We start from the raw sequence: 17,209 nt of genomic DNA, 5'->3' as shown, positions 1-17,209 counted from the left end.
TAGCGTTTTCCAAAAATATCGGATTGGGCCGATACCTGTAGAAACCCGACCGATCTTTTTACTTTTCTTTTTTTGTTATTTTATGTGTATATTTATTTTACATTATTATAATATTTTCTAAATAATTTTTTTAAATTTTATTTCTTTTTTAAAATAGATTTATAGTATTTTAAAAGTTTTTTTTTATAAAAATAGAAAGGAACACCCAAGTTTTATTTTTTTTGAATCTTTTTAAATAACGCCAATTTTTTTATTTATACTTTAAATAAGAGATATTTTTAAATATGGTATCTGAATTATGGAAATATTTTACAAAAGATAAAGATAATTTTATAAAATGCGTTATCTGCGGAATCATCTGAGTCTGCCTTCAGTACGGCAGGAGATATAGATAGTCCATATCGTAGAAGCTTATTCCCAGAAAATCTTTATTAAAAAAATCTAATATAATAATTTTATATATTAAATATTACAATTTTATAATTCATACCAACATAAAATGGATATATTATTAAATATATATTTTTTTATTATAGTCTTAATTGTAGAAATAAAAAAATTAAATTAAATTCATAATTAGATTTTTTGCATAAAAAATATTGATTTCTTAATTACATTTGGTTCAAACGGGGGTGATTAAAAATCAATATAAATATCGGATCGGTATCGTGGGTTTGAAGCAATATCGGAAAATATCGGATCGGTAAAAAATATGTGGATCGGCACAGCCCTAGCCTTTATTCTGGTTTCTTATAGATGCGATTTCTCTAAAAATTTTGGGTTCGATCGTAGCCAGTTAAAGGTTTTTTGTAGTGCTGTAAACATTTCTAAAAAATCGAACACATTCAACGGACAAAAATCGAACGCATTCAAGTTCATGTTAAAAAAAAAGGAACGCGTTTACGTTCATAAAATCGTTCAAAATTTTATGATAAATTATTTTTAATTTTATTTAATAAAAATAAACTTATATTCTTTAATAAAATATATTTTAGCCATGTTAAAAAATAATATAGTTTTATTTTGATAATATAATTATAAATAAAATATAATATAATATAGCAAATAAAAAGATATTTTTATTTATAAAAAATTTTTCTTATTAAATTTTAATAACAATTGTTTTCAAAATATTTATCTGATAGACAGGAACACTTGGCAGTTAATACGCATTAGCTAATTAGCTAAACTAAAAACGCGCTCTACAGGGGCAGATGAGGGGATTGCGGTATTATACTTAATAAACAGCTCTTTTAACGTGGAGAATTCATTAAAAACATATTGTTTTGTTATTTGCAAAAAATTGAGATAAGTTATCCTCCTCCAATCCATTCTCTGCTCTTGACAAAAAAAGGATATCTTGAAATTAACAGTTCTCTAGGGTTTTCAAAGCATTTTTTTCAATAACGCTAAAGTTTATTTTTAATAGGTTCGTTCTGTGGAAGTTTTATCCATGGCCATTGAAGTTTGAATGCTGGATGTATAATTGCAGAAAGAACATATTGATCCTTATATGTTCAAATCTTTAAAAAAATAAAATATAGAATGATAGGTTTAATACCTTATTAATCCCATTTAATACGGCGTCTATCAATGGTTGACCATATTTGAGGCCACTAATTTTTTTAATTTTAAAATAACTCGTTATTGTTGGGGTCAAATATTCCAAATGCATTATTTCTTTAAATTTAATGATAATCAAATAATTAATATTAAAATCAAATGTCGTTTTAAATTGGAACCTGAAGATTTTGACAATATAATACTTTTTGGCCACATTTTACACTTGGTAAGCATTGGATTAGTTCCTTCAATATAGGATGTTAATGTAAAACATTTATCATATTTGGCCATAGTAATCTGATTTTGGATTTTCAGAATCAGATGATGAGGATTAAATAATAATATCCATGCTTATGCTAATCTATTAAATTAAAATATAAACAATAATATTCAAATTAATAAACTATGTGTTAAAAAAATTGAAATGTGAAAAGGAAATACACAGCCGATTAAAACATATAAATAATACATTTTTTTAAAAATTCGGAAATATTAATTTCAAAAAAATATTTTAAAATTGAACGAACGTTAAATTCGAACGCGTTCTTCATAAAAAAGGAACGCGTTCACGTTCAAAGTTTGTCAAAAATAAAAGGAACGCCGTTCATCATTTTTTTCAAAAAAACGAACTTTACAACACTATTTTTTTGGGATGTTAAAAAATTCTAAAAAAACGCTTTGTGAGCTAATATGCAAGAGAGGATGCATTTTAAATTTTGAAATATATCGTCTACATGGCCAAAGAAATGATTTATTGATTCCTCACCCTTTGGAGAGCCTAAATGTTATAAAAAATTTTAACGACAATATTCTTACTTATGTTAACCGAGATTGTCGGCAGTCCTTTATGATATTAATTGCTTTTTCTGCTTCTTCAGAATCATAGACGTAGGGGCAAGGAACAATCATTTTTTATTTTATTTATCAACTCGTGAATTCTTTGACAAAAAATTTGGAGCCTAAAGGGCCACCCTGCTGAATACCTTCACTAGTGGATAAAATATATGGTCCTAATATTAAACGAAATAAGTTATTATAAGATGAAAGGATGTATAAAAACTCGAAAATGAATTGTGAAATGAATATTTTTATGTGAATGTACGCATTGCTAAAGTTGATTTTAATTATATGTTGAGCGATAATAACATTTTGAACATAAATACATGTAACCAGGGTTGTGCATTTGACCGGTAAAATACGTTTCGGTCAATTGACCGATATTTGACAGGTCAAATATGGTCAAATGGGGTCAAATTCAAATATATGTTTTTTAAGTTAATATTAACTTTATTTTGAATATAATAGTAAAATGAATCTATAATATTAATTTTTTAAATTCATTGTCATTCAATAACTAACATGTAGCTATCTGTAGCAGAGTTTTGTTCTGATCCATATTCAATATTATCATTTTCTTTAATATTTTTTAATCAATTTTCTTGATGTCTTAGATCTTCAATCGATTTCTATTTTCATAAGAATATTAACCCAAATCGACCTATTTCTTTCTAAGGGAGAAGTAGAACTAGGAATTGTTAGTCTCTTAATGGGCAGGGTGGACAAAGTTTAATCTATTAACTAGGTCGGAATTGATTGTTTCTGGAAATTACTTTCCACATAATTTGCTATATTAAACATGCTGTTTTTGCTTCTGAAATTAATTATATCACTTAAAATATTTTGGTCATCACGACCTTGTAAAATAGCTAATTCTTGAGTTATATCACATACTTGTGAGTTTTCCTCTTGATATTGTGGGCACAAAAAATAAGCAAACATTGTGATCACATGTATTTACATCGTTTTTCCCTTTTTTAAACATATTTTTAATTTATTTTTCTTCCTTTAAATTTTTTAGAGTATTTGACCGTATTTGACAGGTCAAATACTTCTAGGGTCAATTGACCGACTTGCCAACCCTGCATGTAACATATGCGGGCCACTTGATTAAATCTTAATTTCAAAGCACGATAAAAAATATTTTTCTAAATAATTTAATTTTATCAATGGAAAATTATGCACTTTTTTTCTACCATTAAATTATCGAAATGATTAATTTAGTTATTTGTAAAGAAAACCATATAATTTCTTTTCAGACAATTTTAATTTCACATATTTTTAAAATATTTATATAAAGTTTTTATACCATTTTTAAGTACATGTCCAAACTCAAAAAAAAATGAGCACATTTAAACATCATCTGTACAATAGACAGGTAAGGTTAAAATTCATAAACCATTTTTTTGAGTTAGGACATACACTAAATGAATCAATTTGTTTGCAAAATATATTATATTTAGTCACAAAATAAATGAGCAATATTATAATTTAAGCTATCCAATCATATAAAATTAAAGCAATTAATTTAGGTAACTTTCACAAGAACAAGATAGCTATGTAATAAGAAGTTAAACTATAAATATTTTTATAGATGAGGCCCATATGATTTTTTATTAGCAAAAACTAGACTTATTCACGTTTTAATATCTTTCAAAATTGACACTAATCATTATAGAACTAGAATGATTGGCGTTAATGTAAAAAAATTTCATTTTCGCTAATAAAAAAATTTATTACAGGCTTCACTCAGCCAGCGTAGTCAAAATGCTGTAGGCTTTATAATAAATTTTATTGGAGGTATTTAGGTCCACTTCGTACAGGTTTTTGGATAAATTTTGGCTTTTTAAACCTTTTTATATAAAAATGTTTTTCTGAAAATTTTAAATTATATAGTAATTATTTAAAAAATTTATTGGCTTTTGCTAATATATTATTGTTTATGGTGATATATTGTATTTTATTTTGATGGGAGGATTTTTATTAGTTCAAAGAATTGGTAAATTCTCTAATAAGACGTGGGATGTCATCACTCTATGTTAGCAATGCTTATTTTAGCCCATTTGCGTCAAAATCATTCAAAAATCTTTAAAAACAACGATTATGACAATTGTCACTTATCTAGGGTACATCTTCACTAAAATTTCATTTAAACATGTTAGCAATGCTTATTTTAGCCCATTTACGTCAAAAAAACTTTAAAAACAACGATTATGACAATTGTCACTTATCTAGGGTAATCTTCACTAAAATTTTAAATTAACATCTTTACAATATAAATTATATTTTTATGTTATAAAAATTAGGTATATAATCCTTGAAGCCGAATTCGGGTCCTGAGCCATTTTTAGTTACGACATGAATATTATTATTATAATTTTATACTCATTAATCAGTAACCCAAAATTTAATTTACCAGATTTTATAAAAAACAAAAAAATTGAGCAAACCCAGCGTGTCGACTACACGAGCCGACCAATGCAGCTCATTTAGTCGACTCGAGTTAAAGTCGTTTTATCGACTAGAAACTAGGCTCGAGTGGCAGCTAAGTCGACTCGGCTTAGCCGTTTAACAACACTACATACAAGAATATAACGATATATATTTTATTTAACATTTAGGCCGCATGCAATACGTCCGATATTTATTTGTTTTATAAATATTTACAATAAAATAGTTTCTTAAAATATGCATACAAAAATATAACGATATATATTTTTTTTTTAACATTTAGGTCACATGCAATACGTGAATTCCGATCAAATTTTGAAAAATATACGAGATGTAGTACAATAAATTTAAATAGATTCCCAATACGCCCATTAATAAATAATTGTACAAATTTATTGTTAAATATTTTGTTATTTGTTTTTGGTATTTTTATAAAATTTTGAATTTTTTTTTAATTTGCACTAATATTTTTATTTCTCCCCCAAGTCGGAAGGGTGGGAGGAAGATGGCGTCGGTCGATAGGGAAGAACGTGGTCGAATATTTTAATATATGGGTTTGTTAGTGTTTTTATATAATAAAGTTTTTATTTTATCAATAAAAAATGATAAAACACTAAAATATTAAAACAAGTAAATAAAAATATGTAAAAATTTATTAAATTACTAATAAAAAAATATATTAATAGTATCAAAGGCTCTAAAAAGAGCTTAATTTAATAATGAGTGATTTTTTTTATTAGAGAATTACTAAATTCAAAATTTTTATTTTATAAAATTCGATAAACATTAATGTGCTATAAACATTTCTAAAATAATCGAACGAGTTTAACATTCATTAACAAAAATCTAACGCATTCACTTTCAAAAAGAAGGAACGCATTCACGTTCCTTCAAATATGATAAATTTTTTTTTAAATTTAATTTAACATAAATTAAATGTCTTATATTTTTTAACACGGGCTATGAGATATATTTTATAATAATTATGTATTAAAAAATGATATAGTTTTATTATTTATAAATACAATATAATATAGCGAATAAAAAGATATTTTTATTTAAAAAAAATTTTTCTTATAAATTTTTAATAACAATTGGTTTTCAAAATTTTCATCTGATAGACAGAACACTTGGCAGTTAATACGACATTAGCTATACTAAAAACGCGCTCTACAGGGGCAGATGAGGGGATTGCAGTATTATACTTAATAAACAACTCTTTTAACGTGGGAAATTTATTAAAAACATTTATTGTTTTGTCCTTGCTTCAAAAAATTGAGATAAGTTTTCCTCCTCCAATCCATCCTTTACTTACTCGTCAAAAAAAGGAAATTAACAGTCATTGCATTATCATTTCTAGAGGTTTCAATGAATTTTTCATCAATAACGCTACAAGTTTATTTTTTATAGGTTGGTTCTGATAAAAATATCTATGGCCATTGAAGCTTGAAAAGGATGTATAATTGCAGAAAGAACATATTGATCTTCTAGGATGTATAATTGTAGAAAGAACATATTGATCTTCATATATATGTTTAAATCTTAAAATAAAATATATGTAATTAATTTGATAGTAATATGTATAATATTTTTATTAATCCCATAATTTAGCCCACTAATTTTTTTTTTAAAATAATTACCGTTATTGTTGGGGTCAAATAACCTAAATGCATTTTTTTTTCAAATTTAATGATTTACTTAGTTATATTATATAAAATAAAATAATTAATATTGCAATCAAATGTCGTTTTAAATTGGAACTTGAAGATTTTGAAACTATTGGGCACATTTTACATTAGGTAATTATTGAATCAGTTCCTTCAATATAGGATCTATAAAATATATATCATATTTGGTCCATGGTAATGTTAATTCATCTGATTTTGAATTTTCAGAATCAGATAATGATGCCATGCTTATGCAACTAATAAATTAAAATATAAACAATAATATTCAAATTAATTAAATATAATAATGATGTGTTGAAAAAAATTGAAATGTGAAAAGGAAATCAGTTTATTATAAAATATAAGACATTTTTCTTAAAAAATTTGGAAAATATTAATTTTTCAAATAAATAAAAATAAAAGGTGTTTTTAAAATTTAAACGAACGTTAAATTCGAACGTTCCTTCAATATAGGATGTTACTGTAAAATATTTATCATATTTAGGCCATGGTAATGTTAATTCAAAATCAGATGATGATGAAATAATATCCATGCTTATGCTAATCTATAAATAATATTCAAATTAATAAACTAATAATGGCTTAAAAAAATAGAAATGTGAAAAAGGAAACAGCTGATTATAAAATATAAAACTTTTTTTAAAAAAATTCTGATTAATATTAAATTTTCCAAATAAATAAAAAGTGTTTTTAAAATTGAACGTTAAATTCGAACACGTTCCTCATAAAAAAGAACGCGTTCATGTTCAAAGTTCGTCAAAAATAAAAGGAACACCGTATATCATTTTTTTCAAAAAAACGAACTTCCTTCATGAACGAGTTCAAAATGAACGCGTTTGTTTACAACACTAATAAACATCGATGTACGTAAAGCCATTAAGTCGGCCTTAACAAAATGGATATCCCATTAAATTTTAGTTAATTTGATGTAAAATTTTTTCCTCGTTTATAGCAAATGTTACTGACTCGTAGATTTTATGGCTAAAATAATGTCACACAGCTTCAATTAAAAACGAACACCTTCAAAATCCATGATAGAAAATTTTTGGAAATAATAAAAGACAAATTTATCCATAAAAACATTTTATACGGTTTAAAATTTAGTTATGTAACTCTTTGCTTAAATAATTCTAATTATAATAGAGGTCGCTGATTGTTGAGAAGTTTCCTATGCCACATATCGTTACCTGAGAATTAGGCTATTCCATCTACATTTTGTCAAAAAAAAATTTTCATAAATATATTTTTTAAGAATATATTAATTTATTTGCATCAAAAAATCTTAAACTTTTAAAATAAAATAAATTATAGCCAATATGAGATTATTATTCTATCTCCCTATTTCCTCTTATTGTTAAAATTATTATTCCATTTACAAAAGGTAATCCATCCATCATATGCATTTTTAAAACGCTTTCACATATCACATAAATGAAATTAAGTTATTTAACTGATTTTGTGGCCTTATATATAAATCCTAATATTACTGATCCAAATAACAAAAAATTAACAATAAAGAGACCTATTAATTTCGATCAATGGAAACAAACTCAAAGAACATATTTATTACAAAGGAGAACGCTATATGTAAAATTGTAGCGGAATAATAAAAGAAACCAGAATTATCAAAATCATAAAAGATTGCTCAGAATGCAGATTTATTTACTAAAAATTTATCGGCCAAAAAGCGAAAAAATTTATAATGAATTTTAATAATATGATAAAAAATTCTTTAATTTAAATATAAGTTGTACTACTATATCAAGAGATAGATCTATTATCAAAATAAATCTATTCGTATAGCTATCATTCTCGTGTTAATGATAAATTAAGATTGAGCATGCTTTTTTATCAACATTGGATATTAGGCAGAAATAGATAATATCTAATTTTTTTAAAAGAAGTTAATAATATTACCAATACGTAAAAAGGAAATCACAAAAAAATTAATTAGTTCAGAAATAATGAGCATGTTATGTTATATATTAACAGCTTTCCTAGCCTTCAATCTCATTATTGTAATGCTCAAAGGAAAAATATAGATAGCTATCTGTGTTTAATACATTTAGATTATTGCAAAAATTATTACCTTGATCCCAGGCGCGTACGCAGAAATTTGGTCTGGGGGGGGGGTAATATAATTTTTTAAGAAATTATATTGATATTTAAAAATATAAAGCATAAATTTATTAGGACTAATAACTATTTCTAATACACAATTTTAAATTAATGTGAATTATAAAAAATTATATATATAAACCGGCATATGAAAAACTATAAAATAAATGTGAATTATAAAATATAAAGTGAATATAACCACATATGAATCACTTAAATGCCCCAAAATAGAAATTTGAATTTTTTGAGCCTTTAAAATTTATATATAAAGTATAAATTTTGGAAATATAAATTAATACACAAAAAGTTTCTTAGGAATTTTGTATGTTATATATTTACAATGTAAAATCCAATCTTCGTTGGGATTGTGCTAATTTTTCAATTATCTCATCCTTGCGGCGTATATTCAAACCATTTAATCTACTTTCAGAAGTTGTACTTCTTATGTTGTTTTTCAGAGATTTGCAGACCCAACCCCGGGCCGGACCGTACTATAATTTTTTTAAATATACTCGGGCCGGGCCCGAATTTTTTTTTTTAAAAACATGGGCTGGGCCTTAAAATTTTTTTAAAAAAAATATCCGGGCCGGGCTGTATATTTTAAACCAAATACTTGAAATCGCCATTATTAGCTATAAAAGTAATAAATAAATATAATTTATTTTAAAAAAAATCGGGATGGGCCTGAAAATTTATTTTTTAAAAAAATCCGGGCCATGCCCTAGAAATGGTACTTCTGCAGGTCTCTGTTATTCTTCTTAAAAAAGTGAATGTTCTCCCATTAGTTTACAAATGGGAAGAGTTGCTAATATATATAACCATTTTAATACATTGGGTATATAATCTAAAATGTGCTTGAAATAATGCAAAGCATCCATGGCATTTTTTAGGACTATATCAACCATAGTTAATCTTTTAATCATAGTTATTCAGCTAATAAGGTATCCTAAGATACTTTAACATCTTCATGATAAAAATCTAACAAATATTCATTTTTTTTCTATCACCATCTGAAAGTAATATCTACAGATTGGTAAGTGCTGCATGATGAATTAAAAACCATTAGCTCTAATTTCCTAGAGTTCTAATAAAATGCTCTCCGCTATTCTCATCTTCTTAATCAAGTCATGTCATGTTCTTGAAAAGTATTACATAAATAGTTGTATAATTAAATAATACATTCTAATGAGAAAAAAAACTTGGAATAAGTATTGAATTCAATAATTTTTTTGCTTCTGAGGAAATATTTCTTTCAAACCATTGTGATATTTCAGTAATAGCAAATAATTGGCTCTTCTAACTCCATAAAAGCTGTTATTGCTTGATGGCGGAGACTATCTCTTTGGAAAAGGTTGCAATTTCTTTCTCCCTGTTGGACAAGAAGTTTCAGAAATAATTATTATTTGACTAGAAATATAGATAAATATTACGCTACTAGAAATTTGAAAATAATGGTAAATATTACGCCAAAGAAAACATAAAATCGAAATTAATTGATAAAATAACTTAGTAGATGAATGTGATAAATAAATGTAATTAAATATATATATGAGATGGAAATAAATATTAACAAATATAAATTAATATAAACAATAATATTTTTGAAAAATATAATCCGGCATCTGCATTGTTTAACTTGACGAGGGGGGGGGGGGGGGTTGTCTCTCTGCTCCCCCCCCCCGCCGCTTACGCACCTTCTTGATCTTTTTTTGTCACACCATAAAATGATCACTGTGATGATGTGAAGATTAAAAATATCAGATAATAAAAATTCTTATATAATTATTAAATGTTGACATTTGTCACATTGGGATATTCATATTAAAAGAAATACACAATTTATTTAGAATTATAAGGAATAAAACAATTACGATTTCTATATCGACATAGAGATATATTATATTTTAGAATATGAAATAAAAATTTATGCACTTCTTTCATCTTTGCCTACTAGCCGCTGATGGTCAATGCCCTGTTTTCAAATCCAATATCTGTAATTGGATCGAAACTATTCAATTTTCTACATTTTTTTATTAATCTTCAAAATATGTCTACCTTCTTTTCTATCACTTTCCTCTCCAACCATCAATCCTTTAGCTATCTGACCTTTAAATGCTAGAAGCAATATATGTTGAGCAACCATGAATTCATTATACAGGACTAATAAATGTTTCATGTCAGTTCTGTAGAGTTCACATATCCTGGAGATCCAACCCGCCCATACAACCGTTATATTCTTGATCTGTGGCCAAAATTTCGTTGAAAAAAAATTTATCGGATACCGACCTTCTTCTCGTTCGTGATTTGGGATTTATGCCCATAAATAATGATATGGTGATAACCGATTTATTATCAAACCATTTGCAAATTATAATATTTTATGAATCCACCTTATAATCGAGGAACCCTCTTTCTTTTTTTAGGATTTTGCCATGAACCAGATAGCATCCCTATAATCAATTAGATCTAAGGGTTCCCGACATGATAAAGGCATTATCTTTGAGAGCAACTGAAATTATACAAAGAAAAAAAACTTTTCATATAAATTTTATGTGGGGGACCAGTTTCTAATAGTCGAATAAAGATATCTCCGCTAATTCCCATCAATGTTTTTTATATATTTGTGGATTTTCCTAAATATATCTCGAAATCAACATTTAAGGTCCTCATCATTCTTAATGTAGGCCTCAGAAATATCTTCCTCTGATGTTATCAGGGTTGCCAGATTCACGATTTAGCCGTGATTCTCACGATTTCATACCTAATTTTTTACTTACCCACGTTTTCTCACACTTCACGCTTTTCTCACGTTTTTTCAGTATATTAAAATAATCACACTTAGTCTCACACTTTTTCTTACGTTTTTAAATTTTTTCAAAATATTAATTTTTTTCAAAATATTTTAAAATTTTTTCAAAATATTTAATAAAAATTAATAATTTTATTACTTTTATTTTAAAATATTTAAAAAAATTGTAGTGTTTGATAATCCAACTAACTAATCATATTCATTGATCAATTACCCACAACATAAATTCAATTTTTAGAAAGTTTATCAAGTATAATTATAATATAAATTTAAATAACTATACATTTCTTTTATGGATTTTATAAATTTTATATGAAAACTCGTAAAATTTTAAATGAAATAAATTAATTGTACTTCACAAATTATAATTAGTTTAATTTAACTTAGATATTGCTAAATTAATAATCAAATTAAGAAATATCTAAAAACATTAATTGCTAGAGTTGATTAATTAGATTCAGGATCATTTTTATAAAATAATTAAGTAATATTAATTTATAATAAAGGTAATATATACAGTAGATCAGATTATAATTTTTTTAAAAATGCTAATTTATAATTTGATTTATTCTGTATCTTCTTAAAAATCTCATTTTATCTTAAAATTTATTGTAATATCTATTTCTTGAACTTGTTACAGAATGGATTTGCAAATTTGAAATATTTCAGGAAGCTCATCCTCAAGTAATAATTCTCAAAATAAAAAATTGAAATATAAATAAACAAAAAAGAGGAAAATTTAAGGTAAGTTAAATAAAAGTTGGAAACAAAAATATGAATGGTTAAAGCAGCGCAGCGTTCAGGGTCGACTGTAAAATGTGGTATATGTGCATCACGCTTTTCAATAAGTCATAGTGGAGAGTATGATGTAATCAAACATATGAAATCTAACAAACATAAGCTGGCAAATGAACAATCTAGAACCAATACTTCCATATCATCTTACGTAACGAAATATTTTAAGAATGAAACCTTGTCTGTTATTGCTGAAACAACATTCATATATCATTTCATAGAACATTCCCATAGCTATATGTCGGCTAATTGTTCAAGCAAGCTATTTTACTTACTTTTTTCTGACTCTAAAATTGCATCAATATTTTCATGTGGCAGAACAAAAGACTCTAAAATAAAACAAAATATTTTGGCACCAGAAACAAAGGCAAATATTATAAAAGATCTAAACAATCATCCGTTTTCAATACTAACGGATGCATCGAAGGAAGGTAATATAAAAACATTTCCCTTATTACTCAGATTCTTCAACAAAAAGAATGAAATAAATGTTTAATTACTTAAAATTTTTTCGCCTGACAGTGAAACCCCTAAAGACATATCTAGATGCTTGCTAGAAAATTTAAAATTCGCTGAACTTGATATTGCTAATGTAACGGCCTATTGTGCAGATAACGCATTTGTAAACTTTGGGAAAAATAAAAGTATTTGGACTAAATTGAAAAGCTATAATAATAATATTATACCAATGGGTTGTATATGCCACATTCTTCACAATTCGTTTAAAAAGGCCATAATTTTTCTCAAATATTGAGAGTATAGTAATTAAATGCTATAATGAATTTAACAACTCGACAAAAAGAGTTACAATTTTAAAAGAATTGGTAGAATGGTGCTATTCTTCTCAAAAATCAATGAAAATGTGAGTGTAAAAGTTAATGATAAAAATGATATAATTTGTCATAGATGTGGTTTTACAGGTCATATAAAGAAAAATTGCATGGTAAAAGAAGCAAATATTAAAGATAGTTTTCCAAAGAGACCACCGGTATTGATAAATCCAGTGGTTCATAATATAAAGGATTCTATTGTTCGAAATATAAAGGATTCTATTGTTCGAAATATAAAGGATTCTATTGTTCGAAATATAAAGGATTCTATTATTTCAGATTTAAGTGAAAAAGATGTGAATATTATTGATAATGACCGAATGTGTTTTAAGTGTGAGAAAATGGGTCATGTGGCTATGAATTGTGTCCAATCTTTTAGTGAATTACAATGACTATATTGTAATAAATTGTAATATTTTTTTTATATATTTAAATTGTCAATCATTTCAAAAGAAGTTATCACATTTCTAGCTTTGATTAAGATTTAATAGGGTTGACGTTTCGGGTTTTCTGATTTTTGATTTTCAGTTGAGTTTTTCTGCTTTATTTTGTTAGCATTTTCTGCTTAATTTTGATAGTGATTTTTATTTAGTTTTCTAGTTAGTCATTTCTATTTCTGTTTTTTTTTAAATTTCGTCGTCTTTTTTTGACAGTTGTTGACCGTGACTACAGGACAAGGTTATTCGTTATTATAAGGTAAAACAATATTTTTATTTTATATTTTGTATCTCTCCTCAGGACACAACGCAATCACATTTTTGTTTAATTTTTTTTTAGAAATTTAATTAATTTAATAAAATAGTTTAAAAAAATATTTTTAGATTAGTTCGTTTAACACCCAATCTTTATAATATTTTTTAAAAAAAACGTATTTTTTAAATTTTCTAAAATTACTTATTTACCACGGCCGATTTAAAGTAATATAAATTTTCCATATAATGAGATGGGCTTTATGTTTAATTTTGATATTGAGCCTAGGTTATTTAATAAAATTTCGGAGTATTCGAGTATTACTTATCAAAATTTGTATTATATGGTTGATAAATTTGATGTAAATAATACATTAGTGACAATTTTATTATTGATCATAATATGTTGTTATCTATTATAATAAAATTTTTGTTTGGAAAATGTACTCTGGTCGCGACTAAAGTATATGGTAATTGGAAAAGAGACACTCAGGTGTCGGTTGATTGTTGGAAAAAAAATTCGGTTTTGGAAAGTAATTTAAATGTGGTTTTAAATGAAATCAAGAACGGCAGACCAGAAATGGTAGAAACTTTGGAATGTAATAACGATGATCGTTTGGATATTGTGGAGAGATCTGTAGTTATCCTCCAAGAATTGAAAGAAATAAAAGAAGTGATTAAGATTATATATCAAGATATAAATAAATTGGTTATTGCGAATAGTAATGGTAATAAAGGCCAAATATGTGGTCCGACATGGTCAAATGGAAAAAATATCTCCGTTGAAAAAAATGGTTTTTCTGGTCATAAGAAAATCTTAGAAGATTTGAAATGTACCCGCTGTGGGTAAAAAACAAAATTTTCGTGAGGGTTTTCCGTTAAAGAAATTGACATTAGAAAATTCTAATGTTAGAAAAATTTCTGGTACCAACACGAATAAATGTGAGATTACGATCGAATTATGGTAAATCCCGTTTGTGTTTTAAATGTAACAAACCGGGACATGTAGCCATAAATTGTATCGAAAATTGACTATATGATTGCAAGTGTAATCATATAGTAAGTAGGAGATCGGGAGGTAGAAATAATAATAAAGTAAATAACCATGCTGAAATGAGATATGATTCTCGTAAAAGCCGTGGTTTTAACAGAAATTCTTTTTATCCTGATGATAAAAATAAAAATAATGAATATTCTAATAATATTAAATGGGAGAAATATCCTAAGGGTATTGTTAAATATTCCGATAAAAGGGATGTAAATACTTTCAGATGGGAAAAATATCCCAGTTATATTGCAAAAAAATATATGAATATTGTTAAGGAACCACTAAATTCCGAGTTGAATTTATGTTCAAATGGGAATTCTCATGAAACTGATGTTTCAAATGAGATTAATATTGATCAGTCAATTAAAACATATGAGATTTTAACGACTGAGAGATTAGTTGAACCTTGTCCTTGTCCAAGAGTTACTGTAAGAGTTGACTCGAGGGACATCGACATGTTGTTCAACACAGGGGCTAGCATTTCCATAATGTCTAGAAGAAATTATTAAAAGTATTGGCCTGGGGGTAAACTTGAAAAAGAATCTATGTGTGTCAGACAATTTGATGGGTCTGAAATTGTAGTTTTGGGAGAAACTAATTTGGGATTAATTCTCCATGATACCACATTTTTCCTAGATTTATGGGTAGTAAAGAAAGATGTGGAAACCATCATGCGGTGGGATTGGATTGTTCAGTTTGGTCCTTTCAATATTTATTGGAATATTTTTGCCATACATAAGGGTTCGGCCTTAAATGAGATTAAAAACAAAAATATTGCTAATAGTGCTCGAGAAAAAATTTATGAAATAGAAGGGACGGAATTAACCGTAAAAGAAGATAATTCAACCCTTAATTCTGATAAATATGTAAATTCTACGGAATTAATGGTTGAGGACAATATTAGCATTAATGAAAACACGAATTACATAAAATGCGTGAAAATATATCTCTTTTAATGAAGAAATATGAAATAATTTTCAAAGACAAATTAGGTTGTCTTAATGATTATCAAGTGGATGTAAAATTAAGGGAGGGATTTTCACCTATTTTTCTAGCGTGTCGACGAGTTCCTTTTGAATGGAAAAAGGAAATTGACGAAGAGTTGAATCAATGGGTTAAAGATGGTATTATTGTTCCAGTGGAATATAGTGTATGGGCAACCCCGTTGGTACCGGTTAAGAAATCAAATGGTAAATTGAGGTTCTGTGCTGATTTCAGAGTAACTGTAAATCGATGGGTAGCAGAGGTTAAATATCCGTTTCCTCGAATTGAGGAAATTTTGGCTCAGTTGAAGGGAGCAAAATATTTTTCAAAAGTTGATTTTTCGTCAGCCTATCTACAATTACCTTTGAGGGAGGAAATTCGTAAATTATTGACGATCACGACTCCTAAAGGGTTGTTCGCTTTTTGTAGATTACCATTTGGGTTGAGTGTGTTGGCCCCTATTTTTCAGCATACCATGGCGTCCGTTTTCCAAGGACTAGAGGGGGTATTTTATTATATGGATGATGTGCTAATTACAGGGATGACGCCTGAACAGCATAACCAACGTTTGGATGAAGTTTTTAAGAGAATTCACGGTAAAGGCTTGAGAGCCAGCAAGGAGAAAAGCATTTTGGGCGTAACGGAGGTAGAATATTTAGGCCATCAAATAAATGGGATTGAGGTGAAGCCATTACAAAATTTTTTGAAGAATATATTAAATTTTAAGCAGCCCAATAGTAAGGCTGAGGTGCAGTCCTTTTTGGGTATGGTAAATTACTACCATCGTTTTATAAAGGATTTTGCGAAGGCAGCTGCCCCGTTATATGAGTTATTAAAAAAGGGGTTCATTTTGATTGGAAAGTGGAACAACAAGAAGCGTTTGAAATTTTAAAGGAAAGGATTGGGGAAGAGCCAATTTTAGTATGTTTCAACAATGATTTAGAAATCATATTAGCTGTTGATACCTCTAATAAAGGTGTTGGAGGAGAATTATTATATTTAATTGATGGTGTGGAAAGACCCATCCTTTTTTCTCGCGAGTTTTTCGGGATGTGGAAACAAGATATTCAGTGATTGAACAGGAGGCCTTGGCCGTGATTTTCGGTTTGACAAAAGCCGTGAATATTTGATTGGTAAAAAATTTGGAATTTTTACCGATCACAAACCGTTAATCCACTTATTCCGAAAGGATAATAGGGAGTTAATGTTATCTCCCCGGTTGCAGCGTTGGTTATTATTAGTGGGCAGTTTTAACGTGGAGGTTAGGTATCGTCGAGGCAAAGAGAATCATTTGCCTGATATTTTGTCTAGGTTAGGTTCTAGCTGTGCAGATCCGGAAATAAGTGATAATATAAGTATTGATAGAGAGAAAGCCTTAGTGCGTACTCTGTCGTATA

At 27.2% G+C, this 17,209-nt stretch overlaps 1 protein-coding gene across 7 annotated transcripts in view; it reads left to right on the top strand.

Moving 5' to 3' along the window:
• LOC135922829 (protein tumorous imaginal discs, mitochondrial-like) overlaps positions 1–5,521 on the top strand; it is a 37,347-nt gene extending 31,826 nt beyond the window's left edge. Inside the window, exons 13-14 of one of the 7 annotated variants that reach the window (XR_010571043.1) lie at positions 4,707–4,750; positions 5,135–5,520. Coding sequence is in view for 2 of the 7 variants with exons in the window: in XM_065457317.1 (XP_065313389.1) it covers positions 5,135–5,196 (62 nt within the window). In the remaining 5 variants the exon portion in view is untranslated. Of the gene's footprint in view, positions 1–4,706; positions 4,751–5,134 lie in introns of all 7 variants that reach the window. The other 6 variants (XM_065457315.1, XM_065457318.1, XM_065457316.1 and 3 more) reach the window with 6 other exon arrangements.
• Positions 5,522–17,209: the final 11,688 nt, after the last annotated feature.

Source organism: Gordionus sp. m RMFG-2023, chromosome 1, assembly GCF_954871325.1.
Source record: "Gordionus sp. m RMFG-2023 chromosome 1, tfGorSpeb1-WG-v2, whole genome shotgun sequence".
In the NCBI taxonomy this organism is placed as follows: domain Eukaryota; kingdom Metazoa; phylum Nematomorpha; class Gordioida; order Chordodea; family Parachordodidae; genus Gordionus; species Gordionus sp. m RMFG-2023.
The sequence above is the reverse complement of the archived record's forward strand: the minus strand, read 5'-3'. Positions and strand labels throughout refer to the sequence as shown.